The 22,604-nt window shown below is 39.6% G+C and overlaps 2 protein-coding genes across 2 annotated transcripts in view; both read left to right on the top strand.

The window, feature by feature from the left end:
* Positions 1-13,437, top strand: part of MORC1 (MORC family CW-type zinc finger 1) — a 158,651-nt gene extending 145,214 nt beyond the window's left edge. Inside the window, 5 exon segments of the mRNA XM_070357835.1 lie at positions 14-101; positions 1,589-1,642; positions 10,461-10,655; positions 13,278-13,364; positions 13,366-13,437. Of these exon segments, the coding sequence (XP_070213936.1) occupies positions 14-101; positions 1,589-1,642; positions 10,461-10,655; positions 13,278-13,364; positions 13,366-13,437 (496 nt within the window).
* A 297-nt stretch (positions 13,438-13,734) lies between these two features.
* GUCA1C (guanylate cyclase activator 1C) overlaps positions 13,735-22,604 on the top strand; it is a 45,756-nt gene continuing 36,886 nt past the window's right edge. The window contains 5 exon segments of the mRNA XM_070357794.1: positions 13,735-13,849; positions 19,940-19,961; positions 20,207-20,238; positions 20,241-20,298; positions 20,300-20,381. Of these exon segments, the coding sequence (XP_070213895.1) occupies positions 13,735-13,849; positions 19,940-19,961; positions 20,207-20,238; positions 20,241-20,298; positions 20,300-20,381 (309 nt within the window).

Genomic DNA, 22,604 nt, shown 5'->3' with positions numbered 1-22,604 from the left:
CTTATGTTCCTAGGGAGATTCTTCTGTATTTTTTTCCTGAGTATCAGCTACCATCAGAGTTTGGCCAGGCATCTCTGGAGGAACTTACAGCATGTTCTGAGGTAAGCTGGCTTTTCTTAAACTTTGAGGAGATAACATAATACCCTGAATTGAATCTTCAGTGAAGAGGTAAAGGGTTACCTAGAATAGATTTAGTGAATTAGGAACTTTATACCAAGTGGGTGGCTGAGAATTAAAGCTGCATTGGAAACTAATGTGGCCAAAGTTTAATTAAACTCTGGGAAGATTGTACAGACTGAGAGTAGTTGGTCACTGAGATTGAAAGAGACAGGACATAGTCCTTGACTTCCTTCCCTACACCAGAAATAGTCCCTGTTCCTTAGATACTGTCCCTCAGCCACCTTTTAGCCAAGTAGAAGATTGGGTTAGAATCAGTAAGAGTCACAGGGAAGGATGAGGAACATTGTATCCATATTTACACAGTCTCCTCTCAGTGGTAATACTATATATGATGAGAAGGAAAACTTTGACCAGCAGCTCCCTGGGGCACACAGGATGAGCATGGCACTGGCTCACAGGGGGCAGTCCCCGAGCTGCTGAGTCCCAGCAGGCTGAGCTGAAGTTGAGTGAGGGGTGCGGGCCCGAGGCCACCAGAGCTGCTCACGGGGCTGGAGGAGGCCCACTGGGTACACGGGGTTAGGGGGCTCCGTCTCCAATCTCATGCCTGGTGTTGCTTGTGGAAAAGATAGATGGACGTGAAAACGTATCCGTGAAAAGAGCACCACATGATAATCTGCAGAGGTGCCACATGCCTTCATCTGATCCTGGATGAAGTCCTGCATCATCGTTTCTGCTTCTTCACCATCTACTCTCACCTCATTCTCTCCCGTGGAGCTTGACTCCACGACTTCACTGGGACTGTCTTGTCAGGCTACCAGTGACCACTCTCCTGACCAATGCAGTAGTCACTTCTCTTACCTGACCTCTTGGAGACATCAGTGCAGTTGACCACTCTTTCTTTCTTGGAGCACTTTCTTTGTGTAACTTCCATGACAGCACAAAATTTTCGTTTTCCTGCTTCCCTCCCTCCCATCCTCTGTGCTGGCAACTTCTTCTCTATTTGTTTGCTAGGCATTGGCATGTCTGAGGGCTTGTTCCTGTACCACTTTATTCTACTAAATGTTTCTAACCTCAACTAGTCTCTAACTTTAAATACTGACCCATGTGTCAGTGTCTCTCCCCAGATTATTTCTGTTGTGTCCCCATCCATGATATCCTAACTCCAACTTCTTTATTTATTGTTAATCATTTACTTTTCCCTCTCCTTGATTTTCTTTTCACCTGCAAATTTTTTAAACCATATTATATAATGTAAGCTATCTTAATAATTTTTAGAATGAAGTGAGGTCTACTGTAGGTAATTAATTTAATTCGACTTGGACTTAAAAAACCCATAGTACCAATATTGGCAAGTTCTAGGCTTTGATGCTTTGTTTATACTACTAGATACTTACACGCTGTAACTCAGCTGTAGACAGCTCATTCTCTAAAAGTTAATATCCTGTTCTGTTATCATTTATGAAAACAGCTGGAGCAGTGCCCAGAACAGACAAACAAAAAGCTGAAAATGTGTTTCAACCAGGTAAGCTTCCTTTCAGTGTAGTCATTTATATTCTAAATGATCCTGTATTCCAAAGGAGAAATAATACACATTTCCAAATGTTACATTTGAAAGAAAATCAAATTTGCGTTCATTTATCAAGACTTAGATTAATGTGTAGCATATCAGATGTCACAAAGCAACATCTTTTTGAATTTTAAAGATGTAAATGTTTCCAAACCGCTTATGAAACACTTGGAATTGGACTATATTTTGAACAGGAAATATGACATTCGGAGTCTTTAAGAAATAGAGTCATTGAATCTTTGATACACTATGTTAAATCAGAAATCATTTGTGTGTTAACGTCCTTATTTTGGACAATATGATATCTCTCTGGGTTTTTAAAATTCTATCAAGTTTTTTTGGGTTTATGATCTTTCTATTTTAAAAGTGGCTATTAGTTCATTTCAGATCAGTCGCTCAGTTGTGTCTGACTCTTTGCGACCCCATGAACCACAGCAAGCCAGGCCTCCCTGTCCGTCACCAGCTCCTGGAGTTTACCCAAACTCATGTCCATTGAGTCGGTGATGCCATCCAACCATCTCATCCTCTGTCGTCCACTTCTCCTCCTGCCCTCAATATTTCCCAGCATCAGGGTCTTTTCAAATGAGTCAGCCCTTCTCATCAGGTGGCCAAAGTATTGGAGTTTCAGCTTCAACATCAGTCCTTCCAATGAACAACCAGGACTGATCTCCTTTAGGATGGACTGGTTGGATCTCCTTGCAGTCCAAGGGACTCTCAAGAATCTTCTCCAACACCACAGTTTAAAAGCATCAATTCTTCAGTGCTCAGCTTTTTTAATAGTCCAACTGTCACATCCATACATGACTACTGGAAAAACCATAGCCTTGACTAGATGAACCTTTGTTGACAAAGTAATATCTCTGCTTTTTAATATGCTATCTAGGATGGTCATAACTTTCCTTCCAAGGAGTAAGCGTCTTCTAATTTCATGGCTGCAGTCACCATCTGCAGTGATTTTGGAGCCCCCAAAAATAAAGTCAGCCACTATTTCCACTGTTTCCCCATCTATTTGCCATAAAGTGATGAGACCAGATGCCATGATCTTAGTTTGCTGAATGTTGAGCTTGAAGCCAACTTTTTCACTCTCCTCTTTCACTTTCATCAAGAGGCTCTTTAGTTCCTCTTCACTTTCTGCCATAAGGATAGTGCCATCTGCATATCTGAAGTTATTGATATTTCTCCCGGCAATCTTGATTCCAGCTTGTGCTTCCTCCAGCCCAGCGTTTCTCATGATGTACTCTGCATAGAAGTTAAATAAGCAGGGTGACAATATACAGCCTTGACGTACTCCTTTGCCTATTTGGAACCAGTCTGTTGTTCCATGTCCAGTTCTAACTGTTGCTTCCTGACCTGCATACAGGTTTCTCAAGAGGCAGGTCAGGTGGTTTGGTATTCCAGTCTCTTTCAGAATTTTCCACAGTTTGTGGTGATCCACACAGTCAAAGGCTTTGGCACAGTCAATAAAGAAGAAATAGATGTTTTTTTCTGGAACTCTCTTGCTTTTTTGATGATCCAACAGATGTTGGCAATTTTATCTCTGGCTCCTCTGCCTCTTCTAAAATGAGCTTGAACATCTGGAAGTTCACAGTTCACGTATTGCTGAAGCCTGGCTTCGAGAATTTTGAGCATTACTTTCCTAGCATATGCTGCTGCTGCTGTTGCTGCTAAGTCGCTTCAGTCTCTGTGCGACCCCATAGACGGCAGCCCACCAGGCTCCTCCGTCCCTGGGATTCTCCAGGCAAGAACACTGGAGTAGGTTGCCATTTCCTTCTCCAGTGCATAAAAGTGAAACGTGAAAGTGAAGTCACTCAGTCGTGTCCGACTCTTCGCGACCCCATGGACTGCAGCCCACCAGGGTCCTCTGTCCATGGGATTTTCCAAGAAAGAGTACTGGAGTGGGGTGCCATTGCCTTCTCCGTCCTAGCATATGAGATGAGTGCAATTGTGCAGTAGTTTGAGCACTCTTTGGCATTGCGTTTCTTTGGGATTGGAATGAAAACTGACCTTTTCCAGTCCTGTGGCCACTGCTGAGTTTTCCAAATTTGCTGACGTATTGAGTGCAGCACTTTTACAGCATCATCTTTTAGGATTTGAAGTAGCTCAATAGTTAATGGCAATAAAAGAAATTAAAAGGAATTTTAAGAAATTCATCCTTAGTCCCAACCATTCAGAGATCACTGGTATTTTTTGGTGTATTTCATTATCATCTTTCTCTCAGCAGATGCTTTTTTTTTTTTTTTTTTTTTTTACAGTTTTCTTAGAATACTCTGTATCTAGTTCTTAAAGATTCCCTTGGTGGGGGAGGGGAAGAGAGTCCATAGAGTCCTTTGGCTGTACTGGAGAAATACCTCAAAATCATATGCCCTCAACTTCCTTAATTCACACTCAAGGGAACTGAGATTGCAAGGTGTGAACTTGGCCCAGCCAATACAAGGGATTAGCATTGGAGCCAGTGCCACCGTGGAAGTTCCCAGATACTTCATGGAGGCCACAACAGTCTAGAACTTTCCATGGCACCAGGATCAACGTTGAGATGTTTGGACCCCACTGACACTTCACCTGTGTTTGCTCCGACAGGTGTCCCAGCTCCATCACTAGCACACATACTAGCATCTTCTTCCAAGTGCTTATGTTTACAGCCGTCTTCTGGAAAGCTCTCATAATAACATGAAAATCTATAAAGATTGGGAGGTGAATCATGCTCCCTGAAGTTGTGTTCAGTATAACTATAAGCAGAGGCATCTCCTTACCCCTTTTGTAGGGAATGGAGTACATTTGAATATTCATGTTTTATAAATGAAATAGAATTGGGAAGTAAGTTCCCCGAAGCATGTAACTAGGCAGACTTGAAATGAAAATTCGAACCTAATCTAGATTTCTTCTAAAAAGGCTATGTCACAAAGTGTTTGGATTTTAGGGTGTGTCTAAACGTAATACCCCTGTTGATATATTTGCCTCTGATGTCTCTCCCTGAGCGTCTGCTGGCCTGTGATAAGCAACTGGAAATGAAGGAATATTGTAACTCTTATTTTCTCATCATTGTTCAACTGAAAAATGAATTTATTTTCTAGATAATGTTTTTTTGAGAAAGCTGCAATTGAACACTTTCAGCATGAAGACTTAGCTGTCAGCGTTTCCTAATTAAAATAAAAGACAGCCTTTTTATCCAACATATTTTTTATCTTATTCTAGCACAGTACTAATATTTTCATCAGTGAATCTAACCCTGTGATTGACTAAGAGTCACTAGTGCCAGGCACTAAACTAGGCTTTTACTTATGTTGCCTCATTTAACTCTCACAACACCTGGAAGGTAGGTGCCACTGTCTCCATGTTAGTAATAGGGAAATGGAGAATCAGAAAGATAACATCCCAATGTCATGACGCAAGTAAGTAGTAGATTCAGGGTTGGAACCCAGATTTGTCCCACTGCAGAGCTCTTTTCACGACCCCACTTTCTTCCATCTCATTCTTATCCAGACTGTAACAGTTCATCCTTAGAGAATTTTCAAGTATTACTTGTAGTAGGTATATTACAGGCTTCTCAGGTGACTCAGTGGTTAAGAACCCTCCTGCTATGTAGGAGACATGGGTTCAACCTCTAGTCTGGAAGATCCCCTGGAGAAGGCAATGGTAACCCACTCCAGTATTCTTGCCTGGGAAATCCCATGGACAGAGGAGCCTGGTGGGCTATACAGTCCATGTGGTTCCAAAGAGTTGGACATGACTTAATGACTGAACAGCAACAACAACAGGTATACTACAGCTTCTCAGCTTATTGGTATAAAAGATTCTTGTTTACTTACTAGCCACCTTGACATTACAGGACGACTATATGGGGAGATACTGACAGTAAGATATGGTGTGGGGAGGGCATGTGGTAGGCAGGTTGCTCAGTGTCCCACCAGGAATTGTCCCAAGTCTGTGGTAGCCAGCTTAACAAATTGCCAGTAAGGCTCCTGGATCTCTCAACGGATCTTTATCTGTTGGTTAGGGAACTCTGTTTTAAATATTTACACTGTAAAACTTAGAAATTTTCTATGAATTAGTTTGTCATACATCTCAGCATATCCAGGTATATACATGTCCTTCATATCTGTTCTAAATGATATTTTTTCAGTGTCTACACTTGATAGTGGAGCCAAGTTGTTGGGTCTTGGAGGCCAGACTGAATAACTGTTTATTCAAGATATTAATAGAGGATGAATAGGCAATGGCACCCCACTCCAGTACTCTTGCCTGGAAAATCCCATGGACAGAGGAGCCTGGTGGGCTGCAGTCCATGGGGTTGCTAAGAGTCACACACGACTGAGTGACTTCACTTTCACTTTTCAATTTCATGAATTGGAGAAGGAAATGGCAACCCACTCCAGTGCTCTTGCTTGGAGAATCCCAGGGACAGGGGAGCCTGGTGGGCTGCCGTCTATGTGGTCGCACAGAGTCAGACACGACTGAAGTGAATTAGCAGCAACAGCAGCAGAATCCTCTTAATGTTCAGGGCAAGTGGGATTCAAAGAAGCAAAGCAAATAAAGGGTCAGGAGACCATGAGTTCCTTTTGAAACTGAGATCACAAGCAAAATACAGAACAATTGAAATCATGACTTTCCTCCCATGAAACTGATCTTAGGGAATTTGTTAATGTCTGGTAGCCTTAAGTACATGGTTATAAAAACTATTAATATTAAAATCATTTGTTGAAATCTGTTAGGGGATAACTATGCACCTTGCTCTAAGGTATGTATGTTTAATGAAGAGAGGACCCCTGGTAGTTACAAACTTCTTTGGTCACCTTGCCCTGACTGCATCAGCAATTTCCATAACTACTAGAACAGCAGCTGATTCATAACAGCATTGGTGGTCCTGCGTAACCCAACCTGAACTACCATCTTTCATTCTTTCGTTTTGCAAGCCATCTGCTCCATCCAAAATGGAATTTCCCCAACCTACTACACTGGGAAGCCTCTGAGCCTTTGCCCATGCTATCCCCCCCAAATACTCTTTCCCATTTCCCCAGTCCACAGGTGTCTCTAGCGCTTAGCCAATGCTGCCTTCTATCTCAAGCCTACCTTAGTCTCTCCATATTAAACTAACTAATCTTGACTTCTGTGTTCTGAGAGAACCTTAAAACTCTATTTTAGCATTAATTAAATTTTCTGCCTTATATAACAGTAGTTTCTTGTATTTTATTTTATCCCCAATTAGATTATAGAATCCTTGAAATTAGCAATCCTCTCATATTCTAGAGGCATCAATAAGAACCTTTGATGCATCTGGACCTTACTAACATGCATTGAATCGAAGTTGATTATTTCTGCTGCAATGTCTGCCTGCACAAACACATGCATATTCTTATAAACAGAGGACAAAAATCTATAGATCTTGTAGGCCTGCCTTACTTTGTGCAAACTTGTTAGGATTCTGGAGCTCCAGAGCTGCCAGAGCTCTGACTTTTTAAATTCAAGACAGAAAATTAAATCTCAGTTGAATATCCTTTCTTTCAAATCCTAAGTCCATCCTAAATTAATAGGGTTTGGAAGAATTCCATTTTTGATCCACCACAAATACCTCTACAAGAGTGAGTTTAACCAGCAGAACTAAGCCTCTCATCCTGTTACAATTCTATACCCACCTTAATTAAAATGTTAAAACAGCCAGAAGTCCTTTTACATTGAGCTTTAAAAGTTGTCAAAATTGTCACCTTTTATAGAAACCTCGTGGAGATGTTAGCCTGAGAAAGAAAGAAGCATAAATCAAGAAACTGGCTAAGTTGGCCAGTAGCCTTTGAAGGAAATATAGTTCACTGGTTACAAAATAGTGAACTTTGAGAGACTGAATATGATTTTGAATATAGTGTGCTGTATAAACATTCTTAAAGCTATACTGCATTAATAGTGCTGTCTTTTGAACTTAAAATTAATTATAGATACACAGCAAATTATAGACTAGTAGAGAGGTCCCAGGTACCCTTCATCCAATTTTTCCCAATGCTTATTTTTCATAATTATATAATTATAATGCAATATCAAAACCAGGAAATTGAAATTGGTAGAATGTGTGTCTCATTTTGTCATGTGTGTGGATTTGTGTAACCAGCACCACTGTCAGGATACAAACTCCCATTACCACAAAGATCTCCCTGTGTTAGCCGGCTATAGTCACATGCCACACACACAAACACCCCTCACCCCAGGCAACCACCAATCTGTTATCCATCTCTATAGTTTTGTCATTTGAGGAATGTTAGTGAAACGGAATCATAGAGTAGGTGTCATTTTACAAGTGGCTTTATTCATCAATGAAATTCCCTTCAAATCCGTTAAGTATAACAGTTGCGTATTTCTTTTTATTGCTGATGAGCAATACTATTATGTTTCTAAGTAATAATTGTTTTTCGTATTCTGTATTTCTTTTTAATTTTATCTATTTTAGTTTGTTTTATTATTGTTGTTGCCTTTTATAAGAAAGTGTTTCCTGGCTATTGTTCAGGATAGCAAAAGCTGTAAATTCTAAAGTTCTGAAAACTAAGAACTGTGGTTGGCTGCTGACTTCTGAACTGTCTATAACTCTGCCGTCATTATTCCCACTGTGTTGAATTACTTACCCTGCTCTCCCTTCAGGCCGTGGGAGATCTCACTTCCTAGATTTGACAGAAGCCTCCACCGGAAGTGTCTCTGATGCTTCCTGGAGGAGGTGGTGGTGGCCTTAGTTGTAAGCCATCAGCTTCTTGTAGGTTGAAGGAAGGATTTTCAAAAATGGCTTCCCCTCCAAGATCTCAAAACGTAGCCTGTTTTTCAAGGCAGGATTGGCCCGCATGCGTGAAAACCCCTTGCTGGTGAATGCTGAACATCTGCTGTCCCAGCTCTTTACTGTTTAGTGTCCTATGGCATTGGAAATAAAGGTGCATGAAACCAGTTTTTGGTTTTTTTACACTGAGGTTACATTCCAGAGGGAAAGAGAGATAATACACACTTAACTAAGACATAAATAAATATACAGTGTGATGTGCTATAAAATAATTGTGTAAGCCCAGGGGATAGACAGTCTTGGTGTGTTGGGGAAGGGGAGGCTATTTCAGATACAGAGAGCAAGGAATATCTGAGCCGTGTTTTAATACTGGTTGAGGCCAGGAAGGAGCCTTGTGCAGACCTGGAGCTGAATTTACTGAACAAAGAAAGCAGCAAGTGCAGGAGGGCCTGTGACAAGAGAGAGCTTGGTGTATACCAGGAAGATCGAGGGCTAGAATTTAGGAAGTAAGGTAAGAAGAGGGAAAGCCAGGTCTAGGATTTCAGAGTCTAATTCCTCGTGCCCTCATACAAACATCCAGGCAATGTAAGTCTCTAAAACATCTAAGATTTCCTTACATGGCAATCTATAGATCTCACAATGAAGTCTCGCCTTTAATACCGCATATGATATATGTGAGTGTATGTATGTGTGTAAACAGGTGTATGTATGGCCAATGTTTGCCACTTTGGAGTGGTATTTGGGTCCCCACTCCCAAATATTCCCTCAGTTAATAGCACATGGAAGTTTACCTTTGGGGGTAAATTACTGATGTCAACCTAACTCAAGTACCTTAAGTCAGGACTTTAATGCTCTTCAGTTTAATGGAGACTCCGCACCCTCCTCTCAACTCTAGTAATATCTGTGCCTTACTTGAGGCACAGTACATTTTCTCCTGTAAGATACAATATTCACATACTTGTATTCTCTTATTCTGTAGACTAGAAGGTTGTCGAGGGCAAAGACTGAACCTTGTATATCTCTTCATCACCTATTATAAAATTCAGTGCCTTGAATTTAGGAAGTAGTCAGTGACTATTAAACAGAATTCAGTGTGCTTAGGGATGCTTGTTTGTTTAAAGAATTTTATAGAAAAAGGAGAATTGTGTGTGAGGTCAAGGAGTACTGAAAGGAGATAACATGGACAGCGCTGGGCAAGAGCCTGTGTGTGCAGTGAGTGTGGTGGAAAACAGACACGGCTACCTTACAATTTTCCTGGCAACCCAGCATGTTAGAACACAGAAACCTCCTTATTGCAGAAACATTCAAATGTTTGTCAAAACAGAATTTGCCCTATATCTCTTTTCTCAGAATACCCCCTGGCCTCCTCAAAATGTTGATACAGGCAGTTAATGTCATTTTGAAATTGAAGCGTTTGCTGCTCCATGCCTTCTCTCTGCTCTGTAAGTGCCTCAGGCATAATAAATACGAGCTCCTGGAAAATAACCAAGGCTCTTGAATCAGCAAAGGTCATACATGTTAGTAGATAACCATAGTCTTTACATCACACTAAACAACCCAAGGAGAGTGACAAACTAGGAATTCCTCTTATTGTAGCTTCTGTGTTTTTCAGATGCTACAGATTTGAGTCATAGACAATACCTAATCTGTCTAGAAACCCCAAGTTGCTGGCTTTGTGCTATGGAGAGGGGGCACAGGCGCCTGTCCCTTTGTGCCCTGAAGAATATGTAGCCCTGTTGGGAGAACAAATCCAACCATTATTCAGTTTCTTCTTCATTTCAAAGCAAGGGTTTCTGAGCCAACCCTGGTGTGCCTGCTCATATCATAGTTACTAGACTGTTGTACATTTTTCCTCCTTTCTCTTCCTCTTCCTCTTCCATCAGATTTTCAGTTCCTTAAGGGATCAGTGTATCTTAAACGTAGACTACCCAGAGTACATACATATAGGGACAGATGTGTAGAATTGTGATATGAAGGGGAAAGTAATATTTTTAAAATATGCTAAAACTGTTTTAAAAACATTCCCAGATCTGTGATGTTTACATGGTCCAATATGAAAAAAAACTAAAGAGAAGGATTCAGTCTGTTATCTGCGACGCAAACAAAAGAGCAGTAGTTAATGAAGTATCTCTGGGACAATGTGAAAAAAAGAGAAAACTTACTGAAGATAAACTGAATAAGCTTCGTGTAAAACTGGCAGTATTATTGCAGAAGCTTCAGCTGGTAAGTAGTTAAGTGTTGTTTGAGTAGTAGGAACACATGCTGTGGAGAGAGCCGTGGGGTGGCTTCCTCTCCTGACATCGTTGTCCACTTACTGAGTGGACTGAGGTCACTTATTGTAGCCTTCACTCTCCCTAAGACCTGGAAATCACAGATAAATGAGCTTTAAAAGTATAAATTAGAACATTGTTAAAAGACCTATTATTTTTTCCCTTAAAAAAAATTAGAAGCTTTGGGCTGTTGATATATTTCAATTATTCTGCCTTCTCAATAGCTTATTTCTAGTAGGAATTTAAAAAAAAATTTTTCAGACAACAAAACGTTTTAATTTTTATCCTAACATATAGGTTAAAAAACAGACTTTTCTAATCTTAGAAGTGAGGTTAGAGAAATCAGGAAATATCATGTAAGTATGAATTACTGTTCCTCTTGTTTGTTTTTTATATATTTAAATACATGAAGAATTGGGCTTCTGTGATAGATTGGGTCAGTAAGGAACAGTCTGTCTTTGATTACAGTATACAGAAATGCTGGGGAGAATATATCAAAAATTCAAATATATATAGCCAATGTTGAAAAGGTCTCTCTGTAGATGCTAAAAAATAAATTGAGAAATCAGCAGTGAGCCCAGGAACTATGTCTGTGTTGCTCAGCTTTTCTTGGGGTATAAATAAAGGTTGTTGAGTGGGACCCCTAGGAAAGATCCCTAAGAGGGGTTCAGAGAGCTTTGTGGAGGCCCTCGGGGCAGGTCTGTGTCTGGAGCAACTTGGCATCGTACACTCAGCACCACACATTCCATTGCTTCCCCAGCACTGTGGGTGGACACCGGCACGCTCTCGGGGCTGCTTCACAGCCAGCCTTTGGCTCAGTTCATTGTCATGGTAACCTGGAAGATCCTTAGATATCATAGAACCTGCTTTAAAAATATACGGAACAGGGCCTGAAGGGGGAGAAAATTGTCTTGGGCCGCACAGAAAATTCAGACATCGGCCCTGAGTCTGGGACAGGAGACGGGTCCTTCCTGGGCCATGCAGGGTGAGAAGGCAGGAGCTGTCTCCCACAGAGAGTTCAGCCTGGAGCATGGCCTTGCTGGTGAACTGGGTCCACACACAGTAGGGTTTCAGTGATGTCTGTTGTTTCACTAACAAGAAAAACTATAGAGACCAAAGGTCTTCATCACAGTAATAGAATACCTCTCTCTATCAAGAAAATTCATAAAAACTATTGGGTCTCATAATAGCAAATCTGTTCAGCTAGGAAAAAATAAATGAAAGAATACTAGTTTACTCTTCTTTCTGTGTCAGACCCTAGGTTTCCTCAAAGTAACCAAAGTAATTATATCAGCACTAACTTAATTTGTTTTATTCACAAAGTTTAGTAAAGAGGTGAAGGGCTTTAGCCGCATAATGTGAAATGCTTTATCCAGTGTCATTGGAGAGGTGCTCAAAGGGCTCCTGCTTTCCCTACTTGAAATTGCCATTTTCCCTGCCTCTGCCTGAGCAAGTACCGTGGAATAGAGCAGAGACGAGAGGTTAAATGGACCTGGAGCAGTCTTTTGGGGCAAATCGTGAAGAAGCTGAGGACAAGAACCAACCTGGAGTCCTAGGAGGAAGTCTGGCCTGCTGGGTAGAAAGCAGGAGCCAGGGAATTAGACCAGACGGAACAGGTTGAAAGCTGTTAGTGTCAGAAAGGGTCACACAGGGCTTGCCTCAGGGTCTGTGAATATTTTGAAATCCTAATGAATATCAGCATCATGGAAACCCATCTGCAGAAACAGGGTCCTATTTACAAAGCTGGGATGTGGTATAGTGCAGACTTGTTAGAGGACTGAACAAATCTAGGGCAAATGGAACAAAGCAGACAACACATTTAATGGAACCAGATGAGGGATGGAGAAACTGTGGTAGTGCCAGATACTTGGAAACAGTGATAACATCGGGATTATTCCTGATAGGTCCTCGCTAAAAATTCTCCTATCCATGAGCTCAGTTGGAGAGCAAGTTGATCCCGTGGTCGGGCCTGGGGGACTGAGATTTAGGGAAAGAGGGAGCATTTGTCCAACTGTTCATGGATCAAGAAACTCAGGAAAGGAGAGCTTGAGATTATCCCAATAGACTACTGAGAGAAAGAGACAGAGAAAGGGAAAGGGGGACAAATCAGGGCAGCAAGCCCAAGGCTATGGGGAAAGATGCTGCAGAGAAATAAGGAGAAACAGAGAAGTCAGAATTTGCCTACCCATCTGTTTTGCCTCTAAGGCTCAAAATTCATGAATTTTAAGATGGAAGAGAAGAACCTGTAATACACACACACAGATAAAAATGAGATGAGTGGGGGCTTTAGGAATATGGCAAGTAATTAAATCAAAGGGGAAAAAAAAGACCACAGTTAAACAACCTCCACTACAGAAGAAGAGGAAAAAGAAAAAGATCCAAGGTCCTAACCACTTGTGAACATAAAATGAGATTAAATGCAAAATCATTTCAAAAGGTTAAAAGCATTATTCAGATGCAAACTGGGTTTTGTTGCTACATGATTTATGGGGAAGACTGGTCCAAGGTCACCCAGACAACCGGGCTCAACCCCGTAGCTTCTTCCCCAATTATGACTGCTGCTTCTCTTTTCCAGGGTGGTCCAGCCGGAGACCTGGAGCAGATTGATGCTTACTTAGAAGCTTTGCTGAAAGAAGATAATCTTCTTTTTCAGAAGGCTTTTTGTAAATAAAGTGACTACAGATACAGGGCATTGCCTCCTCTTAGAAAAAAAGGAAAGTATTTCTCAAAATTAGAAGTCAGAAAAGGCATTCCCTTTTTTAAAATGCTAATAAGAAAAAAAAAGGTAGATTCTTTAAAAGAGAAATCTCTTCTGTTCTTGTTATTGTAAAGTTCATCTTGTTTAATGGTACAAAAATTTTGTATTTTAAAAATGGAGACTGAGTTATAATTTGCATATTTCCCAGTTCTGTTCTGTAACTCTTCCTGTTCTTTCAGAAACCATTTCCAGAGTTCTCTAATTCTCATGTGAGCTACTAAGAAAGAAATGTTGCTTAGGCTTATATTTTGTTTTCACTAAAAAGATTGTAAAAATGGTTCTTAAGAGCAATACGCAAAGGACTACAGAATCACCTCCTTATGAAACTTCAGTTGAAAAAGGAAGACATTATACCCCTTCTCCACTACAGCCAGCATTCAGTAAAGCAGGTAATATACATTCCCAAAACAACTTTGAGATATATTTGATATATCTTACATATATTACATATATATTACACATATAAGAATTGTATTATATTACACATGTAAGAATTGTACATTTTCCTTGATAACTTTTGTTTAGAAATGTTTGCAACTTTGGATAAAAGCAATAAAACATTTAATAGTTCATGTAATTGTATAATTTTATTTTTACGTACATGTATGTAGTACAATCACTCAGTCGTGTCCGACTCTTTGCGACCTCACAGACGGTAGCCTACCAGGCTCCACCATCCATGGGATTTTCCAGGCAAGAATACTGGAGTGGGCTGCCATTTCCTTCTCCAGCAGACCTTCCCAACCCAGGGATCGAACCTGGGTCCCCTGCATTGCAGACAGACGCTTTACCATCTGAGCCACCAGGGAAGCCCATGTAGTACAAAACTGAAAACAGGAGAAATGGAATATGGTGAAAGTTTTTACCACATTCTTGTCTTTAGCTACTTAATTACTCTTCTTAAGAGGCATGCTTTTAACAGTTACTTATGAATTCATCCAAAATCAATGTATATACAACTTTATAAATTATTATATGGATATAAATACGGATGTAATGGCATCCAAAAATGCTGTTGTTTTTTTCCCACTTAATTTATCTTCAAGATCATTCCATATCAGAATCAGTACATGTAGGACTATCTCATCTTTAAACTCCTCCTTATTATTCCATTCTATCAGTTCAGTTCAGTTGAGTCGCTCAGTCATGTCCAACTTTTTGTGACCCCATGAATCGCAGCACGCCAGGCCTCCCTGTCCATCAACAACTCCCGGAGTTCACGCAAACTCACGTCCATCGAGTCAGTGATGCCATCCATCCTCTGTCATCCCCTTCTCCTCCTGCCCTCAATCCCTCCCAGCATCAGAGTCTTTTCCAATGAGTCAGCTCTTCACATGAGGTGGCCAAAGTCCTGGAGTTTCAGCTTTAACATCATTCCTTCCAAAGAAATCCCAGGGCTGATCTCCTTCAGAATGGACTGGTTGGATCTCCTTGCAGTCCAAGAGACTCTCAAGAGTCTTCTCCAACACTACAGTTCAAAAGCATCAATTCTTCGGTGCTCAGCCTTCACAGTCCAACTCTCACATCCATCCATGACTATTGGAAAAACCATGGCCTTGACTAGATGGGCCTTTTTTGGCAAAGTAGTCTCTGCTTTTGAATATGCTATCTAGGTTGGTCATAGCTTTCCTTCCAAGGAGTAAGTGTCTTTTAATTTCATGGCTGCAGTCACCATCTGCAGTGATTTTCGAGCCCCAAAAAACAAAGTCTGACACTGTTTCCACTGTTCCCCCATCTATTTCGCATGAAGTGATGGGACCAGATGCCATGATCTTAGTTTTCTGAATGTTGAGCTTTAAGCCAACTTTTTCACTCTCCTCTTTCACTTTCATCAAGAGGCTTTTTAATTCCTCTTCACTTTCTGACATAAGGGTGATGTCATCTGCATATTTGAGGTTATTGATATTTCTCCCCGCAATCTTGATTCCAGCTTGTACTTCTTCCAGCCCAGCGTTTCTCATGATGTATTCTGCATAGAAGTTAAGTAAGCAGGGTGACAATATACAGCCTTGACGTACTCCTTCTCCTATTTGCAACCAGTCTGTTGTTCCATGTCCAGTTCTAACTATTGCTTCCTGACCTCCATATAGGTTTATCAAGAGGCCGGTCAGGTGGTCTGGTATTCCCATCTCTTGAAGAATTTTCCACAGTTTATTATGATCCACACAAAGGCTTTGGCATAGTCAATAAAGCAGAAATAGATGTTTTTTCTGGAACTCTCTTGCTTTTTCACTGATCCAGCAGATGTTGGCAATTTGATCTCTGGTTCCTCTGCCTTTTCTAAAACCAACTTGAACATCTGGAAGTTCACGGTTCAGGTATTGCTGAAGCCTGGCTTGGAGAATTTTGAGCATTACTTTACTAGTCAAAGGTTAATTGACTATAAATGTTTGGGCTTATTTCTGGGCTATCTATTCTGTTCCATTAATCCATATGTCTGTTTTTGTGCCAGTCCCACACTGTTTTGATTACTGTAGCTTTGTAGTATTATCTAAATCTGTGAGGTTATGCCTCCTACTTTCTTCTTTTTCTTTAGGATTGCTTTGCCAATTCTGGGTCTTTTATGGTTCCATATAACTTTTAGGATTATTCTAGTTCTGTGAAAAATGTAATGGGTAATTTGATAGGGATTGTGTTAAATCTGTGGATTGCTTTGGGTTGCTGCTGCTAAGTCACTTCAATCATGTCCGACTCTGTGCGACCCCATAGATGGCAGCCCACCAGGCTCCCCCATCCCTGGGATTCTCCAGGCAAGAACACTGGAGTGGGTTGCCATTGCCTTCTCCAATGCATGAAAGTGAAAGTGAAGTCGCTCAGTCGTGTCCGACTCTTAGCGACCCCATGGACTACAGCCCACCAAGCTCCTCTGTCCATGGGATTTTCCAGGCAAGAGTACTGGAGTTGGGTGTCATCGCCTTCTCCGATTGCTTTGGGTAGTATGGCCATTTTAACAATGTTAATTCTTCCAATCCAAGTGCATGGAATATCTTTCCATTTCTTTGAATCATCTTTAGTTTCCCTTATTAATATTTTAGAATTCTTAGCATATAAATCTTTCACCTCCTTGATCAAGTTTATTCCTAAATATTTTTGATGCAATTTTAAAAGGGATTTTTTTTATATTCCCTTTCTGATATCTCATTGTTACTATTCATTCTTTTTTCCACATTTATATTTTCTCATCCTTTTGGATTTATGTGTACACAACAGTGAACATTCTTATAAATATGTTCATTTCACATGTGTGCAATTGTACTTGTTAAATAAAATTTCAGAAGATGAATTGTTTGGTCAGAGTGTATGTACATTTTATATATTGCCTAATAGCATTTCATAAAAATTGTATTAATAAACACCCACAACAATATATGAATGCCTATTTCCTCCCACCTTCACCAAAATCATGAATTATCAAAGTCTCTTATGTTGTTAATCAAATAGCTGAAAATGATATATACTTGTAGTTTTAATGCACATTTCTTATAAGTAAAACTGAGTGCTTTTTCATGGTTAGAATTCATTTGAATTTTAGAATTTGGCCTTTGTTCATTTTTCAAGTTGGCTATATTTCCCTGCTAATTTATAGGAACTATTTTTATATTTGTATTAAATATTTTATATTTAAACATTTTATATTTCTATATCTTTTTATATGATGTGTATCACAAATATTTTCTCACAGTTTTTCATTTTCATTTTTTATGGTGTTGTGAGTCATGTGAAATTTTTGGTTTAATTTCATTTATGGCTTCTGGGTTTTTAGTCATATTTAGAGAGTACTTTTTAATGCTAAAATTATAGGAAAGTTTACCTTGCTTTCTCTAATAATTTTGATAATCATATTGCTAAATCTTTGATTAATCTAGAGTTTATTTTGATGTAAGGGGTAAGTTAGAAATCTGACTTTGTTGTGTATGTTTCAAGATAGCCATATTAATGAACCAGAATTAACAAATGAATAATCAATCCCAGTGATCTGCAATACCATATTATTGCATGTTAATTTTCTATTTGTATTTGTGCTGAGTTCTAAAAAACAAAAATTTTCTATTTTCTCTATTGATCATTTCATCTTTTATTTTCTTGTTGGATCCATGTTGTTTTGCTAGGACTAGTTAATAATTTTATTTTTTGAAATATTTCTTTGTATCCTTGCATGTGCAATTCTCATTCAAACTTAGAATGAGAATTAGGTTTTCATTCACTGCTTACCCCTCAAATTTTATTGGTATTTTGTTGGGTTTGTAGTAATATTATAGGTTAATACAGGGAGAATTGCTTATATATATGTGTGTGTATATATATATTTCTACTCAAGACCAAATAGGCTTTTCTGTTACATTCAAGTCTTCTTCACTAGTAACCTATATTAGAATTTAACATTTTTCTTCAACTACATCTAGCATATTATAGTTATATTTATTGTAATTAATTAGATTTATTATATGGCCTATTATAAATGAAATGTTTCTTCCCCTTTATCTTTTGACTGGTTAATGTTTTATATAGCAAGATTTCTGATTTTTGGATATAAATGTTATATCCAGTGTAAGAATTCTTTTTATCTCAAGTAATCATTATACAGATTTTTTTAAAGCATAATTGGTATGACTAAGTACAGTTTCTGGATCTCAGGTCCTTGCATTCTTGATCTATCCAAAGTTTTCCTTCCATAAGGGATATTCTTGGCCCCTTAAAAACTTTCATTATCTTCCTCTGCCATCATCAGTGTCCATTCTTCCCTTAATCTAAGAACTGGTGATTAACAAATGTTAATGGTGAGAAGTCAGTGCCTCTGAGCATTTTTTTGGCAGACATTTAGAAAGAGTCTGAAGTGGGACTTTCTTAGAGAATTGTTTTTGAAAATTTTAACAGAGTATTCCTCATATTTCCTAACTGAATAATCCTCAGGGCCGAGTCCTCAGTATCTCAACTTCTCTTTTTACTCAGCATAAGAAATCTCACCTACCCTAATGGTTTCAAGTAATACTTCCAAATAAATAAGTCCTAAATTTCTATGACTTTATTGAACACCTATTATCTAACTCTAATTATAAACTAGAAATTTTCTGTTGAAAGTCTACATCGATGTGTTTGAAAGAAAATTAATCATAACATCCCTCTTCCTGTCAAGGCAGTTCATTTAGGCTCCAGAGGGGTTTTATAGTGAAGAATAGGGACTAAAGCAGTGACTAGACTTATGAACTGAGTCAGCATGGGAATTGGGGAAATAAAGTGGAGTAAGTTTAGGGGAGGAGATTCATCTTGGTACCAGATGACTCTAGGAGGAAATAATGTAATTCTGTTACTCTTAAATATGGATTGTAGCAAGATGGCTTGGGGACCACAGAGACAATTCATTTCCATTATTAGACCCTGGGCACAGTTTTTAGGCCCAATGGCTCAGCTTTGAAGTCCACTGGCAATTTGGGCTTGGCTGGGACCAGATAAGCTCAGGGACCAGATAATCCCAGGGACCAGAGTGGGATAAACCTAGCAGCAGAGAGTATGGTAGATGCAGGTTTGAGAGACAAAAGAGACAAGAACAGAAAAGCGGGTAGGGTCCGTGGCAAGTACAATGCCGGAAGACACAGCTCAATACCTTCCTTTTTCTGCAGACCACACTTTACCGCTATCACATCTACAACTCTTCTTACTACTCATTATTTACTTATTTCCCTCTCCTGAACATAGAATTTCTTTCATTTTAACAACACTCAGAATGTTTCATTTTTCCATGGCTTAAAACACATTCTTCATCTAAATTTATCTTCACAATATTCAGATGTGAGAAGGAAAACGTGCTGTGTGCCAAGTCGCTCAGTTGTGTCCAACTCTTTGTCACCCCGTGAACTGTAACCCACCAGGTTCCTCTGTCCATGAGATTCTCCAGACAAGAATACTGGAGTGAGATGCTATTTTCTCCTCCAAGGGATCTTCCGGACCCAGGGATCAAACCCAAGTTTCTTACATCTCCTGCGTGGGCAGGTGGGCTCTTTTACCACTAGTGCCACCTGAGCACGGGGAAACTGAAAGTGACTTCCCAGCCTGAGCCAGGCCTCGGCGGGCCCTCAGCAGGCTCTCTCACAGTTGAGAAGGAAAATACTCTTGATACTATTTTACTGATGAGAAACTTGAGTCTTACCGAAGTAATATTTCTATGTAGTTAATAAGTGGTGAATAAAGTCTAGAACCCACACCTCCTGATTGTAAATTCCTTCCATTAAGCCCCACTGTACTACTCAATAATGTAGGGGTGTGTGTGTGTGTGTGTGTGTGTGTGTGTGTGTGTTCATGCTCAATCGTGTCTGACTCTTTGTGACCCCATGGACTGTGCCCTCTAGGTTCCTCTGTCCATGGAATTTTCCATGCAAGAATACTGGAGTAGGTTGCCATTTCTTTCTCCAAATATAGGTGTAATTTATGGCTAACAATATGGCAAGGATTACCCTCTAAAATATTGTCTCTGTCCTTTACAGAAAAGTATTTATCTGAATGGTAGTAAGCAACAATCCCATCAGATACTAACCGATGACCTTGGTCTTAAAATTGTACAGATATTCATCTCACTGGCTTTCTATTCTTATTTAGCCTATAGCTGTAAGAGGTTTAGAGGAGTTTTCTAAGAGCATATGTTAACCTCAAGTTTTAGTGAAGCGTGAGAGACTAAATTCAGAAAGACCTTACATGAAAATAGAGAAAAAGCTATAGACTGTGAATCAGGATGGGGACTGACAAATCTGTAGTGGGTGTGAGACAGCAGTTCCTGCTAATGAGACCTGTGGTACAGAAAACTTACAATGGAATACCCATCCAGTCTGCAAACACTGCCTGAGTTTGACATGCTTGGGTCTGCAAGGTCTGAATCAAAAAGTCAGTCGACATGTTGATCAAGTCTGTAATAACATGGTCAAGAACAAGGTAAGAACTTTTACTTATCATTTGGGTATGGTTCTGCATTTCCTCCTTTTTTCAATAAATAAAATAGCTTGAGGTAAATGTGTGTGTTCCACCGAATTGTGAGGTCTTCAGAGAACCCGCAGCTTGTAGGTAAGTGAGTCATTAAACACATTTAGCACTGCCGGCATGAAAATAATTGGGAACTAGCCTCTCCGCCCTTGGAAATGTTCTGCATGTAGGGAGTTATTTTAAAACCAAATTAAATCTCGGCATGGAATTCTAATGCTATCGTTTAAACAAATCTAATAAGTGCAGATTGATTTACAAAGACTGTTTTCAAAGTATTTAATGCATTGGTGACATTTTATAGAAAAGCAAATTACAGGAACCTACTTTTAAAAGTGTGATTGCATCTGGATTGGCAGATAAAATCAATACAGATTAGCCAACATGTTGTTCGTACTCAAATCAAAAGTTAGAATGCTTCAAAATCCTTTCCTTTTTTTCATGTCTGACCAATTTAGTTTGGGGAAAGCCAGAAAAAAAAAAAAAGTACAGTTTTAAATTCAGATAAATGTTAGTTTCTAAAGATTGTTACTCAACTATTGTCTCAAATTTACTCATTCCTGAAGAGATACTGCAGATTTAATTATATGTCTTAAAAATAGAAAAATGAGAAAAGAAAAGCATGCTGCTAAGTCGCTTCATTTGTGTCCGACTCTGTGCGAGGCATAAGAAATCCCACCAGGCTCCCCTGCCCCTGGGATTCTCCAGGCAATAACACTGGAGTGGGTTGCCATTTCCTTCTCCAATGCATGAAAGTGAAGAGTGAAAGTGAAGTTGTTCAGTCGTGTCCGACTCTGTGCGACCCCATGCACTGCCACCTACCAGGCTCTTCCGTCCATGGGATTTTCCAGGCAAGAGTACTGGAGTGGGGTGCCATCGCCTTCTCCAAAAGAAAAGCATAGGATAGGAAAAATAAGATAAAAAAGTAACAATCTGAAATACTGGGCTAAATTCTTCCTATCTGCTTTTCCTTGTACATTTCAGTTGTTTTGTCTGTAGATTTGTATATTTCAAAATGTACTGATTCCATCTAGAACAAAAGGCAAGGGAAAATACTACTCATAGAAAAATAGATGACTTTAGAAGACTGTGCATGATAATAGAAGATAAAGAAGAGATAATTAACTCAGTACAGTTAAAGCTACTGTCTGTCCATTAGGATGTATGTTATCAAATACAGCTTTTAGAGCTTTTAAGCCAAAAAAAAAAAAAACACAAAAAACAGATGACTTAGATGTAATAGCCAGGAATTTGGGAATTTTAAACCTGAGTAAAATTAACAGCTATTTTAATCCTTGTGGCAATGACAGAAACAGAGTTTTTTTTTAGGACATTATTGTCCTTTGTTCTTTGTTTTCAAATATGCATTAAGGACTGCGTGCTTATCATGACAGTGTTTTCTTCCTCATTAATTTAACTTAGTGTAGATGCAAGCAAACCCAGCTCTACCCCCAAGGAGCTTACAAGTCAGTAGGAAAATGAGGCAGATTCTGCTTTTGTTCTTAACTATGAAAAAGGATTTTGATATGCTATAGACTGAATGTTTATGATCCCTTCTCAAATCCTATATTGAAACCCCAGACCCCAATATGATGGTATTTGGAGGTGAGGGATCTTGGGGGTGATTATTTCATGAGGGCTGAGGCTTCATGCGTGGGATCCCTTATATAGAGGCCCCAGAGAGCTCTCAGCCCGTTTCTCCATAGGTGGACATGGTGAGAAGACAGTTGGCTACGAATCAGGAAATGGGCCCTCACCAGACACTGAATCTGCCTGTCCCTTTGATCTTGGACTTCCCAGCCTAAGAACTGTGAGGAACACATTTTTGTTTAGACCTTTCTGTCTTTGGTATTTTTGTTGTAACAGCCTGTTGTGCTCACTGTCCTGTTGTGTGTCTTTGCCTCTGCCTGTGCTGTGCCTTTCTCTGCTTGCTTCTTCACGCGCCCACCCCCCAGCATTCTCTGTGTCTAACTCGTGTGGCTGTTGCTGACCTACTCCCTGTGCCTGCTGTGAGCTTCCCAATGGAAGTCTGCTGCTACAGACTAGCTTTTCAGACTCTGACGATGGTATTCCTGAGAGTTTAGAAAATAAGCTATCAAGTATCAAGTACTTTAGGTATTTTTCAAAGGTGTTGATGTTATGTCCCAGGCCAGCAATTTTGCATATCAGAGGCTTCTA

This window comes from Bos mutus, chromosome 1 (genome assembly GCF_027580195.1).
Source record: "Bos mutus isolate GX-2022 chromosome 1, NWIPB_WYAK_1.1, whole genome shotgun sequence".
Classification (NCBI taxonomy): Eukaryota; Metazoa; Chordata; class Mammalia; order Artiodactyla; family Bovidae; genus Bos; species Bos mutus.
This window is presented reverse-complemented; position numbering and strand designations above follow the sequence as displayed.